General features: G+C 34.0%; 3 protein-coding genes across 3 annotated transcripts in view; 2 read left to right on the forward strand and 1 right to left on the reverse strand.

Annotated features, from left to right (window-relative positions):
• Positions 1 to 166: 166 nt before the first annotated feature.
• LOC146163085 (small glutamine-rich tetratricopeptide repeat-containing protein alpha-like) lies at positions 167 to 4,589 on the reverse strand. Its single transcript, XM_083382162.1, has 7 exons — positions 4,262 to 4,589; positions 3,542 to 3,702; positions 2,944 to 3,048; positions 2,465 to 2,603; positions 1,899 to 1,994; positions 989 to 1,134; positions 167 to 604 (listed from the first exon to the last, which is right to left on the reverse strand). Exons 1-7 carry the CDS (start codon positions 4,472 to 4,474, stop codon positions 481 to 483), a joined length of 984 nt encoding a protein of 327 aa, XP_083238288.1. The 5' UTR covers positions 4,475 to 4,589; the 3' UTR covers positions 167 to 480.
• A 1,368-nt stretch (positions 4,590 to 5,957) lies between these two features.
• LOC146163086 (cell division cycle protein 20 homolog) lies at positions 5,958 to 15,187 on the forward strand. The gene is made up of 12 exons (XM_083381888.1): positions 5,958 to 6,196; positions 6,683 to 6,807; positions 7,012 to 7,137; positions 8,487 to 8,641; positions 9,173 to 9,281; positions 9,986 to 10,182; positions 10,522 to 10,616; positions 11,177 to 11,258; positions 12,248 to 12,382; positions 13,640 to 13,765; positions 14,162 to 14,293; positions 14,556 to 15,187. The coding sequence occupies exons 1-12, from the start codon at positions 6,039 to 6,041 to the stop codon at positions 14,739 to 14,741; spliced, it is 1,626 nt and encodes a 541-aa protein (XP_083238014.1). The 5' UTR covers positions 5,958 to 6,038; the 3' UTR covers positions 14,742 to 15,187.
• A 2,282-nt stretch (positions 15,188 to 17,469) lies between these two features.
• Positions 17,470 to 22,786, forward strand: part of LOC146163087 (tubulin polyglutamylase TTLL7-like) — a 32,705-nt gene continuing 27,388 nt past the window's right edge. The window contains exons 1-6 of the mRNA XM_083381710.1: positions 17,470 to 17,548; positions 17,913 to 18,080; positions 18,479 to 18,677; positions 20,011 to 20,172; positions 20,717 to 20,933; positions 22,484 to 22,648. Of these exons, the coding sequence (XP_083237836.1) occupies positions 17,470 to 17,548; positions 17,913 to 18,080; positions 18,479 to 18,677; positions 20,011 to 20,172; positions 20,717 to 20,933; positions 22,484 to 22,648 (990 nt within the window). The remainder of the gene's footprint in view (positions 17,549 to 17,912; positions 18,081 to 18,478; positions 18,678 to 20,010; positions 20,173 to 20,716; positions 20,934 to 22,483; positions 22,649 to 22,786) is intronic.

Here is a 22,786-nt window from a genome sequence, read left to right on the forward strand (position 1 = left end):
AACTTTCTCAGAAATTTGTAACTCAGCTTACTAACCATTAAACTATAAACCAGTTGAAGGGTTCACACAATATTTCCACATTTTAAACGATATAATTTTGACCCCTAGTAATCAAACTAATATATTTTTACAAAAATCTTTGGAAAATTGTGAGTCATTTCCAAAATGTCGTGGTAAGATTTATTAATTCACGACAATCTCTAAAAATATGGAACAAGTTGGTCAGAAAAACAACAACAATAATATCCAAAATGAAAAAAGCAAAGAACTAGAAGCGAAAGTTCAAAATGATTAAGCTGAAAATTGGCCAAATGCTGAGAAATTGGCCCAAGTTTTCAAGTGATGCGTGAAAAAAAGATGTTTTTTTTTTGTCGCTGTAGTTCAAAATGAAAACGAAAGCGGGTGACCAAAATGTGACTAATTTTCGACTAAAGTTTGGCGTAAAACTGTCGAAATTGTAGTTTTTCGTGTCGGTTTGTCTCAGCCCTTTTGCTGGTCCTTGCCGTTCAAGATGTCGCTTGTGTCTGTGTTGTTAACTTGTTGTCGGATCTGTTCAACAAGTTCGGGATTCTCTTGGGAAAGTTGCTGCGCGAAATGCTGGCCCCTGGAAGTAAGCAAATATAAACCAAAGTCTTTATTAACTTTAATCAAAATATTAAAGCCATAATATTCGATAAAATTGACATTTCGTTGTTTACAGACGTTTTCAGCAATAACTCATGCCAAGTCATTTACACTAATGATGGCATGAGTTATTGCTGAAACGTCTGCAAACTGCGAAATGTCGATTTTATCGAATATTATGGCTTTAATATTTTTTTTTAAATGTCTTTATAATTGCGTAAGAGTTTAAAATGATTAATTAGACAAGGTATAGTCTAAAACAAAGATATACACCTCGAGAAATTCTGGATCCAGTTCGGAGAAATGAAAATCATATTTTTAGTATTGTTTAAGTACATTTAAAGGCCGAAAACAAAAGTCTTACATTTGCAAAATGTTGGCCAGATCCGGGGTTTCCCCTGAGGTTCCAGTGGCGCCGTCCGGCCCTCCGCCCATATTGCCCCCTCCGCCAAGAGCGCCACTTCCCATCATACTCATGGCCATCTGTTGCATTTCTGGGTTCTCCATCACCTTGAGAAAAGCAAAAACTGAGTCTTATTGTGGGTGAAATTCATTTTTTGAAATATATCCAAGGAAATACAACATTTGTGATTTGGATGAAAAATTGTGACAAAACTATTCTAATGAATAAAAACAAAACTTTTCATGCATGCATTTTTTAAAGGTTGTCTTTGTGACCTCAACTGTTTAATCTAAGTATGTAAAAAATATCAACTGTTAATTCTCTCCAAAACAAAAGTAGACTATATTTTTAACATTTTCTTCTTGAAATTAAAACTAAAGTTTCTGTCCTTTAAAACATCTTATAAGTCACCGCAAACACAAATTCAAAGACATTTGTAACGGCATCAAATTAGAGCTTTTTTACTGGGGGCGTACAGGTTCATAATAATTGGTTAAAAATAACCGGAGTCCGCAAAATGTGTGATTTCGTCGAGTCTCCAGTCTGTTTCCTACAGTCTGTATTTCACCCATTTACATAAATAAAACAGGGTGAATATACAACAATCGACTCATGGGGGTGTCGTACAATTCAACCACTCACGACACATAGGTGGAAGATATTCCGCCTTTACAATTTACAGTTTGTAGCCTTATCAGTTTTAAATTTTGGTATGTGCTGGTCAGACACCAGACTGGAATAGTGTCAAGAAGTCTTACTTAGTCCAGAGTCTGACTCCAGCGAAACAAACAGAATTCGTCGGGTTTTAGTGGGCAACGGACAATATGGCGTGAGCCAGATGATGCTAATTCATGATGTTAAATTTACTCACCCTTTTTGCCATATTCATGAACGTTGGGTTGTTTAAAAATCCTCCAAATCCACCGGGCAAACCACCAGGTAGTCCACCAGGTAATCCACCTGCCACCTGTATTGAATATATTTTAACAAATTTTACATGGAAAAACTTAAAATGAAAGATACACACACATGTATTGACATAATCGTTGCTCAAAAAGCAGCTTTAGAATGGCTAGATCACAGTTGTTGAACACATATGTGTGTTTATCTTTCATCGATCGACAGCTTCTGCAAGTCTGAAGTGGCTTTCGGTGTGGAAATATTTACGGCCTGATTGGTGTTGAGTCATTTATGGAATAAAATCTCAAAAGTATGTATTTATATTGTGAATGAAGTTCAATGGATGTTGTGATATAACTTAGAAAAAAAGAATTAAACAGAGTAATTTAAAATGTCAACCAGAATAAAATAAAAGTAAATTTGAAACATGTCCATTTGTGTAAACTCAACACAATTTTCTTCAGTTATGAGTTCATATTAAATAAAGTCTTGTTTTACAAATTTTAGCGCCTTTCTATCAAATATTTAAATACACACGCTAGATTGCTGTGCTGATTGTTTCTCCTGTGCAATCTCCATGTTTTTCTTGTAGCCCTCATTATTCGGATCCAACTCCAGCGCTTTTTCGTAACACTTTATCGCTTCATCATAGATCTCCATTTTGGAGTATGTCAAACTAAAATTAACAACGCGTGCTTGTTTAGCTTTAAAAACTACAGTTAAACTATATAGTAATATTGTTTTGATAAAGATCCAATTAAATAGTTAAACTTCAAGATTAATATATATATACAAAAGTAAATTGCTATTTCCTAACAATTTATGTTTTTTTTTAAATAAAATAGAGAATTGTAGATGACAATTTAATTAAGTTAAGTAAGAAAAAAACTAAAAAAATAATATGAGTTATTGATATAAGATCTAATTATGTTTTAATTTATTAAAAATATTAACCCCCCTATATTAACTTTATGCTACAAAATAATATTGATCATTCTTTTTGAAATACCATTTACCCCATTCTGCTGTAAGCCTTGCTGTATTTTGGGTCAAAGTCCAACGCTTTCTTGCAATCACGAAGTGCTAAGTCATAGCTTTGTTTTCCAGTTTGAGCGGCAGCTCTGTACAAAATACAAAAAATAATATCAGAAACTAAAAAGTAATATATCACAAAGTATTAATCTGTATAAAATAAAAAAGAAAACTTCCAAATTATAAAATATTATATTATTTTTTGGTAGAATAAAATGTAACACAGGATCGCAAAGTAATAGTTTCCACTTAAGAAAATTTGTATGTTTTTATACAGGTAAAATTGGATTGCTTGATATGTCTATAAAATAATTCGAAAAGCGCATAAATGCTATGGTCAACACAATTGTTTTTCCTGCCATTTTTTTAACAATTAACTTAAGCTTGACATAAAAAGGGTTGTTAAAAGTTTTCAATACGTAAATTAATTCAAAGACATTTAAAAAGTTTTAAATATTTCAAAGACTTTGTGGCAACCCTGTATGATACAAATGCATAAAAATAAATCTTGTTTTTTTTTCTCACAGATTTTCTAATTTAAAAAATTAGACATAACACCAAGAAAAATGTAGGTTCTCCGACCTGTTACAGAAGTAAACCGCATTTCTTGAGTCGATTTCTATGGCTTTGTTGTACGCTGTGATCGCTTCTTCAAACTTTTCCTCCCTCATGCAATTATTTCCTTCTTGTTTGTACTTTTCTGCCAAAGCTTTGTCTTCAGCGGTCAACTCCTTGACCGGAGGCTTTTAAATATAATCGCATTTGATTAGTTGCCTTTCATCTATTTGCCTGTCTTTTCATTATGAAACAAAAAACACATTTAAGGATTGTGCAAATCTGAAATAATATGTTCAATTCGATATTCTATTTTTTCATTTTAAGTCATTTTATTTTTTATTCTAGAAGTTGCAATAAATGGAGTTACATAATAGGGATTTTAGTTTTAATTGCAAACATTATTTATGCCGTTAACATGAACAATTTAACTAGCATTCTGTCAACTATTTGTTACTCAACAGCTAGAGAAAAAACATGTTAGATTAAAATAACCAGAATATTGTGCAGTGTTGAAAACTGGGGTGGAATCCTACCACATTTTTGTCCAAGGATCTTTATAATATTATTTAGGTTAGTTAGCATATGAGTTTGGGTTGTCAAGTTTAATATAATATTTATTCTACGAAACTTATTTCTTTCTTGTTTTTTAATTTTTACAACTCGTTTCGTTACTGTAAAAAAGTGGTAGCATTCTAGCCCAGCGCTAATACTTCCTAATAAACAAAGGGCTTTAAAAATACTTACCGGTGGCGGGCAGTTCTTAGCAAACATGTCGATGAGAGTTGGTTGTTGAGCAGAAACATCGTCTGCATCAGTTCCGTAAGCCATTTCCAGACATTGACGTGCAACATCGATGCTTTCTTGCATGTCTGGAGTCACACCTTCGCGTTCCACTTCGCTACGAAGGAACTGGGCGATGGAGGCGGCCAAACGCTTCACATCTTCCGAACATGCCATTGCCCTGTTTTTTTGCGTTTTACGCGATTTTTAGGTGACTTATATGCTTGAAGCTAAGTCCTGTTCATAACAAATACAAGACAATGGATATAATAAAACCAAACTACAATATCGAGCAGAAAGCGTCTTGGTTTTAAATATAGGGAACTAAAAAAATAACGGCAATATTGAATGACGAAGCAACTCCAGTAAAGCTGAATGTACTTGCATGAACAGCATGACTTTTGATTTCACCTGCGCGACACACTTGGGAATATTTTGACACCATTTTCGTTCTCTCTTTGTTTTTTAAAGCAAAAAAGTTTGTACTTTCAGACCTACGAAATTTAAAAAAAATAAAATTGCTGCTAATTATTTTAATCAATTCAAGTGTTTAAAAAAACAAATTTCACAGAAAAACAGTTCTTTAAATACGATTACATATTTTTATAAAGCAAAACAAACTTTAATAAAATTGTTTATTTTGTGTTTTAGTTCTTCATTTTCATGAAACTTTGCAATTTATTATTTTCGTTTCAATTAGCAAGAAGCTTGTTTTTGCTTCAATATATAGGAGTATATGAAACATTTTGAAAAGACGACAACAATTTAATTTATATTCGCATGAGTAATTTAGATCGGGGTTTTGACCAATCAGCGACGTCTCTTTAAACCGATTGATTCCTTTTTATTACAATGGAGGGACGTTCAAAAAATTTACAACCCTTTAGTTTTGTTTGAGGGCTTTGTTTTAAGAATGGAAACTGAATAACAAAGCAGTGGTGGTCGTTATATATGAGATTATATTGCGTTGGTTTAGATTCCTACCAATTTTCTCCTGGGGGTTTCTATTGGTAACATTATTTGGGTTTCAGTGCGAGTTAGCGTTTGGGTTTGAGTGTGTCAAGTATTATTATTATACTTATCCGTCCATATTTATTTCTTCCTTTCAATTTTAATCTTGAAAGCTCCGTTCTTGTAAAAGTTTAGGATTCTAGACCACCACCGTTTAATTATTATCCAAGTGTAAGTTAACAAGGGGCTCTTAGAGAGTAACAAAAAAGTAGAAAGTAACGGAAAAACCGTCAACAAATACCGCATATGGCAACGCATAATTATTTGGGTTAGGGAGCGGGTTAGCATTTGGGTGTATTATTACCATTACTTATAATAATAATTGACCAACTCACTCCCAAATGTAAGCGACATCCTAACCCAATTAATGTGCGTTGCTGTATGCAGTATTTGGTTACCGTTTTTTTGCAGTACTTTCTTTCTATGTACCAAATCGATGGAGCTTCGTCAACAATCCTGGTCTTAATAATCCAGCAGGAGCATGTTAGTTATTACACCAGCGCCAAACTATGTCTATAAATGTAACATATTGAACATTTTAAATAATTTAAATTTAACTACTTTTTGTTAATATCGTAGTGAGAAATTCATAGAACATTTTAGTGTTCAATATACATGTGCCAAAATCTATACTGTTTTTTAGGTTTTAGAAAATTTGTTTATCTGATTTTTTTAATTGAAAGTCTAGTGTTTTTTGTCTGTGAAATCAAGTTTAAGTTACGTTCAAGAGATGTCTTCACAGTTTGATTTTGAAAACGAAGTCAACAGTTTAATTCGCCTTGACAAGCCTCTTCAGTCTGGCCCTTTACCTCGCTGGCAGAGAAGAACAAATGAAATGTCAAACAGTGTCAATAACACAAGTTTGCACAGTCGTTCGTTGAACATCAGGTACAGTCAGCAAAACTTTGTTAACTTACTGCATTTTACAAACTACGGAATTTCTTTTTGATCCAATTTTCCAAAAATACTTGCAAGTTTGCCAAATATTTTAATTTTTAATGTTGTAAAGGGAAAGTAATTGAAGATTCGTTCAAAATATTCACAAACCGTTACCTACTTCTGTATGGGTTTTGATATTCTACCTTCGTCTAACTATAACCTTCTGCCATTATCTTAAGATTTACCTAAAAATTTGACAGAATGCTACTTTCTTCTGTATGGGCTTTGATATTTTTACTATGTCTAACTACAGCCTTCAACCATACACTTAAGATTTATTTGAAACATTCAAAATGCTTTCTACGTCTGTTTGGGATTTAAAATTCTTACTACGTCTACAACCTTCAGCCATTATCTAAAGATTTATTTGAAACGCCCAGCTATTGTGCTATGAACTTTTATTAAATTTATTTTACTTTGTTTGTTTTTTCCTAGTTACAACAACTTTCACAGCAGTTCAACAAGCCCTTCAAAGTTGGGGAATCGTTCAATTTCACAAAGCACAAACCGAACTCCCGGTTCTGCAAAGACTCCTAAATCAGGAAAAGTTAAAACTCCAGGTTAAAATGAGATCAGTAGTAAAACAGTTTTAAACAAAACAAGACTTGCTTGTTATAACTGTATGAAAACCTAACTAGACTCAGTGTTATAGCCTAATAGTCTACTTGAAGCTGTTTTGTTCTTTTTCCTGAATTTCAACTGTATCAAAGGAAGTATATTCATGGTTTAATTAAAAACAAAAATTAATAAGGATGTATTTTTAGGTAAAGCAAAACCGTCAAGCAAAAATTCAAGCATTTCCAAAACGCCAAGTCGAGGTGATCGTTTCATTCCCAATCGACAAGCAACTAACTTTGAAGTCGGACATTACAAGCTTTTATCAGAAAATGGTAAAACCAGCAGTTAAACAGCTGGAAATTTTTAAAAACAAAAATGCATGTCAAGTATCTACAAAAGTTGTAAAAGTTTCACAATAACATAATTGTTAATTGGTCACTCACGATGACACATAAATCATTGCTGTTTCAACAATCCTTGGACAGTTAAGTCATTTAAAACTAAATATATCACACTGAAAACAGACTGATATATTAAAGATTTTTGTCATCAACAATACAACACTCATCTCATTCAAATTGTCCTTTCCTAACTGTTTTAAGTCATTTACATTGTAATAAGCAAGCTGAATGTATTACACAGAAAACAGAAGAATATATTAAACACAACTACAAGTAAACTGTTCACTGTAACAATATAATACATCTTAAGTGTTTTGATGGCGGCCCGGCATTGTATAATTTTGTTTAGTGCAGTAAATCAAACGAAATGTGTAAAGTTTTTTGTTTAAAAGACTTAACCTTAATAATAATTAACTTTGTTTGCTGCTATATGCAAAATGTAGCTTTTTAAGGCACATAAACTAATGTTTAACATCAATATTCCCTGCAATTGGATATGTTGTCAAGTACCAAGTTGTTTACATGCAATAAAAGTTATTTTTACAAAAAATGTTTTGCAAACAAAATAAGCATTTTCCATACATTTTATAAACAAACGCATATTAATGCACCAAGAACATTTAGCAGAATGAAAAAAATTGCATTCCATCTGTTATAAGTGAGGTTGAATAGATTTCAGTTACAATAACTGATGATGCATATCGAAACATCTCTTTTGAGATTAAAAATCAACCAATATCACTGCTTTGGACATATACTGAAACAGATTTACTTGATCACTGATGATGGCATGAGCATTTGCCGAAACGTTTGAAAATAAAGCATGTCGCTTTTTACGTTTATTTGGGCCGTTATTTTCACCATTAAGCTTATGAACAGATCCGTATATACTGATCCAGATTTACTTTAGATGCAGTAATTAATAACTTTAATTAATTGAACATTTAAATAAGTTTGTTCTATGCATTTAATTATACAACTCTTTTTTCGTATATTACCTTTGCATGATGTGGAGCACAGTAAAGCAAAATCAGTCTGGGATAAAATGATATTAAAGTGCATATTGCAAGTTCATAAATTAGAAAAATTGTTTATTTTTAAGGATGCCCAATATAATAATTTCACAGTAAAATATCTGCAAAAATACCAAAACAAATTTTTTGATACCTATTGGTCTATCTCTATTTAAGACGATCCAATTTACTCAACCTATTTGGATTTTATTCTTTTCTAAGCTGCATCACAGATTCATGCGTATCTAAAAACACATATTGTTTCAGATGGAGAGGAAAATGAAGGTACGTTGGCTCAAGGCGAATACAAGAGAAAGTTGAGCGAGAATCTTCAAAAAGCAAGTGGAATATCTGGAGGGGAGAGGATTTTAGCTTTCAAGACAAGGCCAGCAGCAGTTGAAGGCTTTCAAAACAACGCCAAGGTACACTTCAGTGCTTCTTAAACTTTTTTCTTTCAGCCAAGGCGATAGGTGAATGTCATGTTATCAGTTATCACATTTCTAATTAAGCGTGTATTTAAGACTTTACAACATGCATATAACAAAGTAATAGAACTATTTATTTTTTCAAACTAAAAGAATTTTTCAGCACATATAAAAATCACTCCAAGCACACACACAATATTTTATAGAAGTATATGTAAATTTAAATATATATGTTAAATTGCAATTCGTTTAATGTAAAATTGATTACATACATACTTGTAAAATAGGCCACAGATTTAACTGCATGGTTTATATCTATTTATACAAACTCTTGATAGCCCTAAATTCTATTAATCTTTGTTAATATTTGTCTAATTCTAAATCTGGAAATCTTGTGGCACTGTTCAACTTTAATACAATTTGTTGTTACAAAAAAGTGCCACCTGATTTTCTTACATCTTAGTGATAAAGTCTAATACTCTTTTGTTTTCGATTTTTTATATAATCAAATCATATTGTATCTCAAAGGTGCTTTATAGCTCAGCAAAGAAATCAAATACAGACAGAAAGAACGCAAGACACATTTCCAAAACTGCCGACAGGGTTCTGGATGCACCAGATCTTGGAAACGACTTTTGTGAGATTTATTTTTCTGTTTCCTTGTATCTTAAGAAAAATGGGCACATTTTAACCAGGTTCTTTGTGAATACAACATAACAAAAAAGGTTTTGTAAATTGCAACATGCTACAGGCTTTTATTATGCAATTATGTATTCATCTTCATTGTTGAATTTTTTAATGGTGTTTAAAAAATAATTTCAACTTGTTGTATTGAAACGTATGTTAACAGTTTTTATTTGTTCCGTATTAACAAAAATTACATAATATTTTTCCACATTTCCCACATTTAAAGCCACATTCTTTTAAATTGCACTTCTTCCATATTAGTTGCTAACGTAAAAACTAGACGGGTAAAATTAGAATGAAAATTATAAACTTAACTACAAAAAAAGACTTGAGTCAGGTCTGGTCAAGTCATTTTACTGAACTGACTTTAAGTTAAGTCAAGCTAAGTCGTTTATAACAGTGACTTACATCAAATTATTAAAAATAGTGACTTACATCAAATTATTAAAAATAGTGACTTACATGTACTTAAGTCTTCCTCCAAAAAACACTACTTTGAGTGTACTTTCTCTCACAGACCTAAATTGTTGGACTAAGGTTTTACTAACAACCTTACAGTAGTGTATGAGTTGGGTCTAGTACACAACTAAAAAAATACTGCCCCAATTTTCAAACCCCTGCTTTTAAAACATTTAAACATTTTTTTCCCCACAGACCTTAACCTGTTGGACTGGGGTTCTACCAACAACCTTGCAGTGGTGCTTGGTAGAGCTGTGTACATTTGGGACGCCACATGCGGCAACATACAGATGCTTATGTCTATGGAGGGAGATGATGACTATGTTTCATCCATCAAGTGGCTGGCCGATGGACTGCACCTCGCTGTGGGGAACAGCAATGCTGAAGTTCAGGTGAGAAAGTGAAAAAATTAAGAAAGCTAGAAAAAAAACTAAAAAAAACTCTAGAGCAAAATTTCAATGTATTTTTGCGGAAATTAAACTGAAAATTATCCGGGGATGATTTTTCAGAAAAATACTTTGACCTGAGTGCTTTTTTTATAACAGTATTCCGAGAAGAGTTGCAGAGTCGGTTAACTCCGTAACTTGACTCCAACCAATTTTTTTATTCACAAGTACATTATCGCTGCTTCATTTGTAAAAACCCACTTCCGCCATTCAAATAGTCAGCTTTTAATTCTATTAAGTCCAACTCATAATATCTAAAATATTTTAAAGTGGTTTTGTTTCCAGCTTTGGGACGTTAACGAGAGTAAACGTGTTCGTAACATGAAGAGTCATGCTGGTCGTGTTGGAAGCTTATCATGGAACGAGTACATTCTATCCAGGTAAGCCCACTACACTCAATCCTATAAATAAACCCACCGTAGATGATTGATGATACCTTTTTTGGCTTTCTATGCATGTTTTTTTATTTATGTTTTATACCTGTTTTTTTACCTAACCGTCTTAATAACATCTACATATGTCATGTTCAATATTGCGAAGAATAGATTACTAAAATATATATAAATGGTTTAATGGTGAAAATAACGGTCCAAATAGACATAAAAAGCGACATGCTTTATTGTTCAAACGTTTCGACAAATACTCTGCCGTCATCAGTGATATATGTCTATTTGGGCCGTTATTTTCACCATTAAACTTATGAACAGATCCGTATATAATGTTCCAAAATATATGAATGGGTTTCAGCGTTTATGTGTATTTTGTTATGTACAGTGGTTCACAGGACCATGATATTCAACTTTAAAAAATTACGATTTGCGGCCCAGTTTTAAAACTTGGTGCTGCGCGCACGGAATAGTCTTACTCGAGTCTCAAGTCCGACTCCAGAGCCCTGCTTGATTGCTTGATATTGCGACTCATGTGTGTTTCGTGATTGCAGCGGTTCACAGGACGGTTTCATCCACCATCACGACGTGAGAGTCGCACAACATCACGTGGGAACTGTCACGGGACACTCACAGGTGAAAATCTGGTGGAAAACTGTTCACTAGATAGTGATACCCGTATAAAATAATAAGAGGAAAAAAACTTATGTATGACGTAATAAAAATATCAAAGCCCATACAGAAGTAGAGGGGCATTTTGAAAGTTTCGAATAAAGATTTATAGATGTTGAAAATTATTATGAGTTGTTCTTAACGTTCACAAAATGATAATTATTTTTGTGAGGGCTTTGACATTCTTAATACGTCTAACTACAACCTCCAACCATTAAGCTCAAAAACTTGTGTATAATATGTGAAAGTTGCTCTAAGAAACATTTTTGCTTGCTCGTTTTAATACGCTCACGCGGTTGATTTATCACTTTGTTCAAATATGAGGTATCGGCGTGGGAATAAAATATACAATGCCGGACAACCTTAGATTTATTGTGATTTACTGATTACCTAAAATCATATCTGGTAAGCATGGACAAACATTTGTTTCCGGCAACTTACAACAACAGTGATATCTAATGAATATACTGTTGCTACCAGGCTGTGTTTCAACCACCTTTTCGGGCAATCTTCTTCAGGGCACTATGATTGCAAATATAGGCGAAAAATATATATATACCAGACAAACAACAAAGAAAAAATTAATAACATTCCCCTGATTAAGATTGCCCGAACGTTAGTTGGTACTTCATAAAATTTTGCCGAAAGAATAATTGTACAAATGAGTCATATATAACCTAGATAAAACTACTACTCAAATAAACCTTTTCAACCTCGTATCTTACTTACTCTTTATAGTTGGTTCACACTATAGACGCGTCTGGCGTTAACGTAAAACGCTTTCTGTTGCGGAAAGTTGAAATAGTTCAAATTTGACGCTTTCGGTTAGAAGCGAGGAAATTTGCCGTTAACGCTGGCAAAGCGTTATGTGTGCATTGGACGACGCTAGCGTTTTACGCCAGAAGCAAAACACGGCTAGTGTGAACCAACCTTTACAGTCGTGTTGTTTTTAGGAGGTGTGTGGTTTGGAGTGGTCGGGCGATGGCAAGTTCCTAGCAAGCGGAGGTAACGATAATGTTGTGAACGTTTACAACGCGATGGACACCAAGCCACTCTACACATTCACCGACCACCAGTCAGCTGTTAAGGTATGGACCAGTGTTGGGGTTGGCACTCCAAATTGTGTCGCTGTTTAAAGTTTTGTGGCGCCGTTAAAGTGGTGTTGGTTTGGATCCCTATAGTTTTTATTTATCACCCCACCAGTCAGTTGTTAAGGTACGGGCCATTTTTTTTTCAACCTTTGCTTTGCCACCCGAAAATTGCGCAGCGGTTTGAGTTATTAAATTTGAATGACGGAGTTGAACTACAAGGCCCATTTAAAAGTAATGTGACTTCTGGTTTGAGTATTTAGAGGGAAAACTTTAACAAGCATGTATATATATGCAGACTCCTTTCTTACAAAGGTACATTAAAACCTATTCATTTTTTTTAGACACTGTCAGTAATGTTTTTTTTACCTAGCACTAATGTTAGAAAAGCTTTATATATTAAATCATAGCTGTTACACCAATATTCTTTCACATATGATTGATCTTACTGTGTTTTTTTAAAAACATTCTTTGTATGATGTTTGTACAATATTTTGCATTGTTTGCTCAATAAGTGTAAACCTATTACCTTTCTCGAATTTAAGGCGATAAAATAAGAAAGTGACACGGCGTCGGTCAATCTCTCTAGTTGACATTTTTTTATCAATCCTGATATATCTTTTGTTTTTTTGTCGCGTGAACTAAAACAAACCTACAAAATCCTAAAAAATGAGTCTGAGAAATCCACTCTTGTGACCACACTGAAGCAGTGTTTCCCAAATGACCCAAATCTGTGTGGCTATTTATTTGATTCTACTGCCGGCTGCAGTAGTTTTACATTGTTAGATTTATAGAGGTTGGTTCTTATCAAAACTTGAGATAACTGCTGACGCAATACGAATACATGGTTAGTGTTAATAAATAAAATTCGAACTTAGGTAATGGTAAAGTCCTATAGTGTGTTCACTTACATAAAAGTGAATAGATGTACAATTGGTAGGAATCATTAACTTTTAAGAAAAATCAGATGATTGAATGCAGTTTAGTGAATTGGCTTGCCAAACTTCCCTTTTATATCTACGCTGAATAGTTGGGTCCCCGCAAAAAAAGGTTACACTGCAATAAATCACCTGAGTTTTCTTTAAAGTTATTAATTCTTACTAAAACGCGGTGCTCTTCTAAATGTATTATTTCACCTTTACTTAATGCCACTCAATGGTTTACCTCTCCACTTCCACAGGCCGTAGCTTGGTGTCCTTTTAAATGTATTGAACCTGACTTGATGTAACTTAATGTTTTACCTCCCTACTTCGACAGGCCGTAGCTTGGTGTCCTTGGCAGTCCAACCTTCTGGCCACTGGAGGCGGTAGCAACGACCGACACATCCGATTCTGGAATACTCACAACGGTTCAAACATAAAGTCGGTCGACACAAAATCGCAAGTAAGGCTCCTAACGTTGTGCTTTCCACTACATGGGTTCCTGTGAAGTTTTTAGTAAAATTTTTCCAAAAAAATATTAAATCTATTTTTAAAAAAACAGGTCAGGTGGCACTATATGACGACAAATTGTTTTGAAATCTCGACAAGCTTTCGCACAACCGTGCTTCATCAGATCAAAGTAGAAATTAATAAATAAAAAATGCAACAAAAGGCAAAATAAAAACCTTATTATCATGAAATCAAGTGGCACTGTTTAACGGTCAAAGTATAAAGTTGAGATTTCTACTTTGACCTGATGAAGCACGGTTGTGCGAAAGCTTGTCAAGATTTCAACACAATTTGTCTTTGTATTCTAAGGTAATTATTATGAGTTTTTAATTTTTTGCAATTATTCCAGGTTTGCGCCCTCAAGTGGTCAACCCACTACCGGGAGATCTTATCTTCACACGGATACGCGCACAACCAGCTCACTGTGTGGTCTTACCCCTCCATGCAGTGGATGCAAGATCTCATGGGACACTCGGCACGGGTAAGCCACATTAAATATATTTGATGAAGATAACTGACCCCTTGTGGAGTCTTGCCTGATTCAGTAGAATCATGACTTTTTTTCCTAGGGAAACCTGGGATTTAGCAAAACTAAAATTTAAAATAACTAAACATTGACCTGTACTTAAACACACTTGAACAGAACACATAAACAGGTTTTATGTTGATTTTTTTATTATTTTTGTTTTATTCTTCCATTTTTTTCTGCATAAATCCTTTTTATGTATATTTAATCTTCCAAGGTTCTCTACCTTGCTTTGAGTCCCGACGGTCAAACGATTTGTTCTGGAGCGGCCGATGAAACACTTCGTCTCTGGAACTGTTTCTCCGTAGATCCGAGTCAGAAGAAGAGCAAGGATAAGTCGTCCACGTCCGGAGCTGCAGCGTCCAAAGGGAGCAAAATCAACTCTCTCTTCTCAATCAGATGATAATCATTCATCTTCCACTTCTTTTTGCGCTGCAGCATTTTGTGAAAACTTTACAGGCTTGCACGGGCAGGAAGTCTTTCTGTTGGCATATTTAGGGTTATTTTGGTAAGAACAAGTCTTAACTGCTCTTCGTCCCCAATTCGGGAATTTAGGATAAAAGTTACCAAATGTTTGAAGGTTTGAATACTACGTTGTTTCGAAAGGTGCTTCGTGCGTGGTTGCCGACATAGTTTAAATTGTTATTATGCAACACGTACAAATGTCCTAACGATAGGTTTTATTTATAAATATTATACAAAGTAAAACAAGGCTCGTTTTGCCATTCATATTCAGGCAGATCATTAGATTCGAAACAAATTTCTGATTCAGGTTTTATTTATGAATAAAACCATTGATAAACTGTTAAAGACTTGTCTTATTTCAGCGCCTTTCAACTTAAAAATACTTTTACTTAAACTTTTCTTTTGTCTATCGCAATTCATTTCAAATCTTTTCACTGAACCTTACTCGATGTTTTAATCTACTTCTGCGCGAATAAACCAACCTTCTCTCCGCTGTCAAATGTGTCTACTTTGTAATCCAATTCTTTTATTTAAATTACTCAAGGAAGAAGGCGGCACTATATGGTTATTTCTTGACTTAGCATAAGTGGCAAATTCTTCATACTGCAAGACAGAGATTCATTGTTTTAACGTGGCCCCTTATACTTTTTTTGGTTTGCAAGGACCAGGATCGACATCACAATTAACATTTTAAAGCGACCTCATAAAACAAATAGGACTTAAAATCTGCTATTTTTGGTCCGAATAATGTAAAACTTAAATGAACTGTAAATACATTCAAGTAGGAGGCTACAAAATCAAGTCCACAGAAGAACCCCTGAGCAAGGAAAAGTTTTTTCTCGGAATTATGTCCCCAATAACCACTTTGGTATTTCAGTTGAACAGTAGTTTATATTATTTTAACTTTTCTTTGTCCACAGGAAAAAAGCACCCGGGGTTTTGCAATATAAACGGTAGCTAAATAATGAATGACAAAGCCAAAAAGGTCGAGTAAATCGACATAATATTATTTCATACAGACATTTCGATTCGCACTCGGACATCATCATCAGTTAAATGCGTGTCGAATTGCTTGTTTAGATGTCGACATTTACAATTTAAAAAGTTATATAGTTATCCTTATTCGTTACAGAACCTTTCTTAGACCCTAAGCACAACACACAGTCGTTCAAAGCCAAGTGCGATTGTTCGTCATTTATTTACGTTCTACTAAAAACAACAAAACCTGAGTCCGACCTGTTGCAAAAGCCAGTTAAAATTTGGCTGGGCTAGTGATAGTCGTAAATTATGACTTAATTAGGTCTTTAGTTCATGCCACATTAATTTTACACAATTATTGCCAGTGCTGAAATTTTAAAATGTTTTGTTAAATCTTTCAATCCACGTATGCATTGCCTCATACGTTCGAACAATAAAAAAATATGTATTAAATATTTGTATAGTTTTGTTATTTGTATAAAACAAATAATTATTTTGTCATTTCCTAAACCAAAGTATCATGACTACAAAGTTTTATGAGTTTCTCTTTTCTTGAAGAAGCTTGATTAACTGTTGTACTCCTGTAGTCGAGGATAAATGTTCCGCCAGTAAACATTTGTTTAGCGTCCATCGTAACGAAAAAAGTCGAGAAAAAAAAACTAAGAACTGTGTCTAATTTTAGCGTGATTTTAGTTGATATTTTAGTTAAGTTTGGATATGAATACAATTTAAAACACTTTTGTTTGTAGATATTAAATTAGCGTCTATTGAATGCCTTTACCGCCCAAAAGTGTAAGAGCGCCAAACTGCCAATAAGTGTAAAGTGAGTTAATTTATATTTTTTAGGTAAGTTAAAAATCTATACATCTTATTGTTTTTTTTTTTCGTATAGGTCTGGAATCCTAATACATTTTCGTCCGAGGGTTATATTTCTGAAATTATTTGAGTTTTTGGGTTGGTCAAGTATACATACAGTAGGCTACTGGCCACATACTCATTTTTCTATGATCTTATTATTTCTTACTGGCAATTTCAAATTTGTAAACTCGTTTGGTTACTGTAAAAAAAGTTGTATGACTCTATACCAGTGCCTTTGTATACTTTGCATTACACCTAAATTTATGCAATATAAAGTCTAGAAACCAGAAGTTTTTTTTTACTACCTGGTTTAAGTAAAACCTTGATCTATACCCCAACTGAATTCCATATTTTGTAGCTACCAAAGATTTTCTGCAAACTTATTTTTTGCTGAAATCATAAGCAAAAATGCTGCCATTTATTCCCAAAAGGCTACTTTTATTGCAACACAGAAATATTTTCAGCAAAATGACATCACTGGCATGGTTTTAAGTAACATTGCGTGAAGATATTTGTCAAAAAGGTAATACACCTTAGTTTGGTAGGAATTCAGTTGTGGTGAATCTGACCCACGGTCTAATGCACTTACTTACATTTAGATGATGGTTTATAAGGTTACAAAAAAGCATAGTTTATTTGTTGAGTTTGGTATACCGTATACATTATTCATCCTCTATGCTACTTTTATCCATTTCCAAAAACTCTGTGTTGCATTTTCAATCATATAGGGCAATAATATCATTTACATTAGGCTGATTTTGTTAAAAAAAAAAAAGTAAGAAATGGTATAGACTTGATTTTCCCAAAGAGATAATCAAGTTCTGGCAATAATGCCTACTGGTAGAAAATCCAGCCAGCAATATGTTGGAGATGGTTATTCTCAGTCCTGGGAAGCTACTATTGGAAGAGGTATAAGTTAGCTTTATTTTGTCGCTGTGTTTTGTTTATTTCCATATGCACTTTAAAAATTAAATATAATTTGTTACTGCCCTGCATGTGTTAACAGTTTGTAGCATTAAAATATATCAATTATATAATAATTTTAATTTTTTTTTTCAATTTAAAAACTAAAATGCATTTTTCAATGCACAGTTGTATATTCTTTAGACTTTCCTGTTTTAATCAAAGTCAGTCAAATTTCTAAATGAAATATATTTCACCACAAAATAAGGCATCTGCTGTCTGTTATTCAAATAAAATTTGTTAGATTGTGTATCGAATTTAAAAAAAAAAGCACTTTAACCAATGCAAAAGTAACATCATCTCTTTTTAGTTGATTACGGTCAAGCGAACGGTCGTTATTCTGCTCTTCCTAATGTTGATGAAGGGGACGAAGAAATCCAACATCATTCGAGCGATGTTGTCATCAACTCGTCAAGAAAAAAGAAGAAAAAGCGATCATGGATCACAGCCAATGTGTCCAACTGCAAATATGAGCTCGGTATGAATGTTAAGATTTATATTCACACTAACTTTAATTTTTTTATTAATAATGCCGTTTGGTGATAAACACAAAATTTTACAAGCAACTCAATAATAGACTAATTTATGTGGCACACTAACAATTACAAAAATAATGTGACCCTCAAGATACTGAACCTTTAGCTTAGTGATTCCAAACCTTTTTTGTCATTTCGCACCCTACAGAAAATACATATAGTTTGTGGCACCGTTACATGCATTTTCGCTAACTGTAACGTCACAATAAACAAATGGAAACAACACACATCAAAATATCTCGTCACTTTTTAACATCAGAAGTGAAACCCCGGTTGGGTACAACTGGTTTAACCCAAGGTAATGAAACTTTAGGCTAAAACAATGTTTTTTACAATCCAGTTAAAAACTGCATGGAGTCTTGTGGGATGGTTCTTGTAAAGGACGATAGCCCCTCGTGTGGTTCGTCGTACCTTGTCTGGTTCGACTCGGTGGTTCCAACTGAACGCTTTCAGGAACTGCAGAACTACCAACACATCAACCACTTCCCAAGCATGGGAGAGATTTGCAGAAAGGACTACCTGGCAAGAAACATGGCAAAGTAAGCCTCCTAAACCAGTGTTTCTCAACCTGTAGGTTGTGTGGCCGCTTGGTTTTGTTGGGTCGCTGACTGTAGTAGTTTATTTGCTTAGATTTATTAAGATTGGTTCTGGGCAAGATTTTTGTTAGCAGAGATCAGGTGTTATGTTTGTAGATGCTTGTTGCTAAAACCGTGATTCTTGACACAAAATTTGGACGCTGTTTTATTTGGTCGGGCAAACGACTACAGTAGTTCATATGGTTAGATTTTTTGAGATGGTTCTTAGCAAGATTTGTTAAAAATTTATGGAAAGTGTTTCTCAACCTGTAGGTTGTGGCTCAAAGTTGTGTGGCAGCTTGATTTGGTTGAATCGATGATTTTGTAAATTGAATTTCCAGTTTTTAGGGACAAGAGACTCTGTTGCTATCGGTTGCAAACTTTAAACAACAAAAAAATCGAAAAATATTTATTTTACATTTTTCAAAAAATTGAAATATATATATTTTATAAAGATAAGTCTAAGATATATTTTCAAGATATTTTAGATTCCGTTAGTATCTAAACTGGTACAATCAATATGCTGACAAACAAGCTTATCTTTCTTAACAAATGTTGCTCTCAAGAACTGTGTGCAGACGTGTCGGTTGTTTAGTAACGTTTCTTGACGCTAATTTATTGTATAACCACGAACGTATAATGTATGGTGCATTATTTTCACATAGTTAGATTGGTTTGTAGCAAGATTTCTCCAAATTTAAAATAAATATTTGGTGAAAAACAAAAAACATGGCCCATATTATTAAATTTGAATGTATTTATGTATTTGTCAGTTAAAAGATTTGTTTCAAATTTATGGAAATTGCAATAGCAATATGGAGACACGAACCATGTTTAATAAATTTGGTTTTATTTATGCTATTTGTCACGTTTGGTTTGATTACAAAACGTTCGGTGAATAGAATTGGGTCGCCAAAGCTTTGCTCTTATAATTATGCTTAGTATTTGGTCGCGGTAACATGTTGAGAAATACTTCCTTAAACCTATTGAGTAATAGAAATAATAGCATAATTATAGCTGAGTTCAAACATAACAACCTGACTTTTAAAGAATCACTGTCTGAAGCTTTTTTAAAGAAAATGCCATTTGTTTTTTTGGTTTTATGATCTGTATTTACGAAGCTTTGTAAAAACTGAGCCTAAATCTGCAGATGTCTGTTCTAAATTATCATACTCTTTTTTTCTGTGTTAAATAATTAACATGAACACAATATTTAATTAAGTTAAGTTGGTCAAACTCAAATCTGTTAAAACTGGGCACAGCAGTTGGTGTTGAAGTTAAGCTTTTTATTTTCCAGGATGCATCGAGCAAAACCGCACGAGTTTAATTTCACCCCTCGAGCTTGGAACATGCCGACCGAGTACAACTTAATGCTTCTCTATGCGAGGGACGCAAAGAAGAACAAGAGAAAATCACCAACTTTTATACAAAAACCAGCGAACGGGGCCATGGGGAATGGGTACGCTTTGTAAAAAATATAAACAAATTTTTATGGAAATTTTTAATGTTTAGATTCTAAATACTGTACAATTTATTTTATTTTACTGACTAAATCCAAACAAAGATGCCATATTTTTGTAAATCTTTTGTTTAATTATAAGGTGAAGCTAGTAGAAGACTCTTTGAAAACATGAAATTCATGTTGGCCAGAGTTTCACAGGGGTTGTTGAACTTTTTTTAAGCGGGACCTAAAAAACAATTTTGTTTCGTTTTGACCAGGGTAGGCATAAAATATCCAGAAATTACGTCTCAAAGGGATGTAAAACATTCACTGAATAGCGCCAAAGGTTTTTTTTTTATTAAACTCTTTTATTTAAGAAAATCAATTTTGTTTTTTAAATTATATTCACCAAGATTCCAAAAAGGCCGTCATGGAACCCCTAAAGCTATTCTACGTACCCCACGGACCCCAGTTTAAGAGCCCCTGTCCTAGTAGCTGACATCCATAGTGAATTTATTTGTAAAAAATAGCCAACACCATAAAACCACCCTCCTTGACGCAGTATCCAGTTATTCCGCAACGTTGACAAGATCCAGCCTACAGAGCACACAATAGTGCAGGAATACCTCGACAAACCACTTCTGCTCGATGGATACAAGATCGACCTTCGCTTGTATGCCCTCGTAACGCACTGCGACCCACTAAAGATCTTCCTTTATAAGGACGGACTGGTCCGACTTGGCACTGAGAAGTACGCCCAGCCCACGGAAAGCAATATGGTGAGTTGCTTACATTCTAGGCCAGACTTTCTCAACCTTTTTTCGTGGCGACCCAAAGACTAATCGTTAATACAACTACAAAGCTTTTAGTCCAGGGGTTCTTAAACTTTTTTTACCGCGGACCCCTAAAATTTTTTTTTGGCCTCGCGTGGACCACGGTAGGGAAAAAAAAAAAAATGTCGTCATAAATTGACGTCACAATACTAACAAACTTCATAAATCTGCTGATTTCGGTCCAAAAATGTGAAAGTGAAATGGAGTCTAAATACATTTAGTGCAAATCCGTTTTATTTTCAATCAAACTTTTTTTTTGAAAAAATGGTAACTTCTTAAATATACACTAATATTTCAATTAGGCCTTCATGGACCCCTAAAACTAGTTCACGGACCCCCAAGGGGTCCATGGACCCCAGTTTAAGAACGCCTGTTTTAGTCACTCAAAATGACACAAAAGGCATAAATAAATTCGAATTTATTTATTTTAATCCATGTTTTCGTAGTTCTACCTTAGTTTTTGTCAAATTTCGTAAAATAATCTCGCTCGGAACCATTTCCCAACAAATCTAACCATATGAACAACTGCAGTCGACAACTCAAACAAATCAAACGACGAAACAATATTTGAGTCGCGGTCCATGGCTCGAGAAACACTGTTCTAGTATGATAGTAGTTAGATAGTTTTGGAAACAATGATTTTTTTTGTTGGTAAAAGCATTTTAAATTAAAAACACGTTTTAAATAAAAAAAACACATAATTAAAGTAATTAGAAAAAAATGTTAAAACACAAAATTGAAACCAGCATTTTGTTTTTCGTTGCAAGAGCGATTGAGCATTTTAAACGCCAGTCTATAGCTGGAATGTCTTTATTTAACATTATTTTTTGCAAAAAAACGCTTGGTATTTTGTGCGTTCTGCATCTAATTGCACAACTTAAAAACCTCGTCTTTCTGAAGACGACTTTTACGATTTTGTTATTGAACGGTAGCCGAGTAAGTTAATGGTTAAACAGGGCACCGTGGCCACTTGGTAAATATTATGAATTACAGTAAGGCTATATAAATGGAGCTTATTGCAGAAATAGTAGTTTACCAAGCTGTACGTTTTGCTAAAAACATCTTGGGTGTGCACTGCTATATACCCTTGCCATATTCCCTGACAAATGACCATCGCCTAATTTTACATTCGCTTCTTAAAATCACTACGAGTAGCTATCCAACAGTTATAACCTCGAACTTAAAAAAACGCTTATTTTATCTCCCTTAACTTAAAAAAACAATTTATTTGTGTATTACGTAGTAAATATACCAAACGCACCACTTATCGTTACACTCACATTCTTAAAGGACCATTGCAACATGAACTTAACAAACAACTATTTTCTTAACTTAAAGGTCAACTGCTTACTTTTGAACTCACACTTAAATGAATTGTTTTTGCCCCTTTACTAAAAGGACCGCTATTATTTTTATATTACATACTTAAACGACCAGCACTTATACATGTTTCCCTTCAACGACCAGCATTTAATATTGTATACCTTTCTTTAAAGGACCAGCACTACATGCACTTAACCAACTACTCCGTGAACAAGACGAGCGATAAGTTTGAGCGTCACTCGGATTTCGACCGAGGAAGTAAGCGAAGCATAAAGTCACTTCTTGCACATCTGCGCAATGCGGGATACGACACCGTGACCCTGTGGAGGAATATAACCGTAAGTCTGTGGTTAAGTGTTTTTTATTGTGGCCTTTAACCCTTTAGGGCAAGTGCATGTAGTGAGGTTCGATAATATCGGATCGGAGCCGATACCCGATGCCAACTGGTATTATTGGTAGTCGTCTGTTTAGAGTGG

The sequence above is a fragment of the Ascidiella aspersa genome, chromosome 2 (assembly GCF_963924565.1).
Source record: "Ascidiella aspersa chromosome 2, kaAscAspe10.2, whole genome shotgun sequence".
In the NCBI taxonomy this organism is placed as follows: Eukaryota; Metazoa; Chordata; class Ascidiacea; order Phlebobranchia; family Ascidiidae; genus Ascidiella; species Ascidiella aspersa.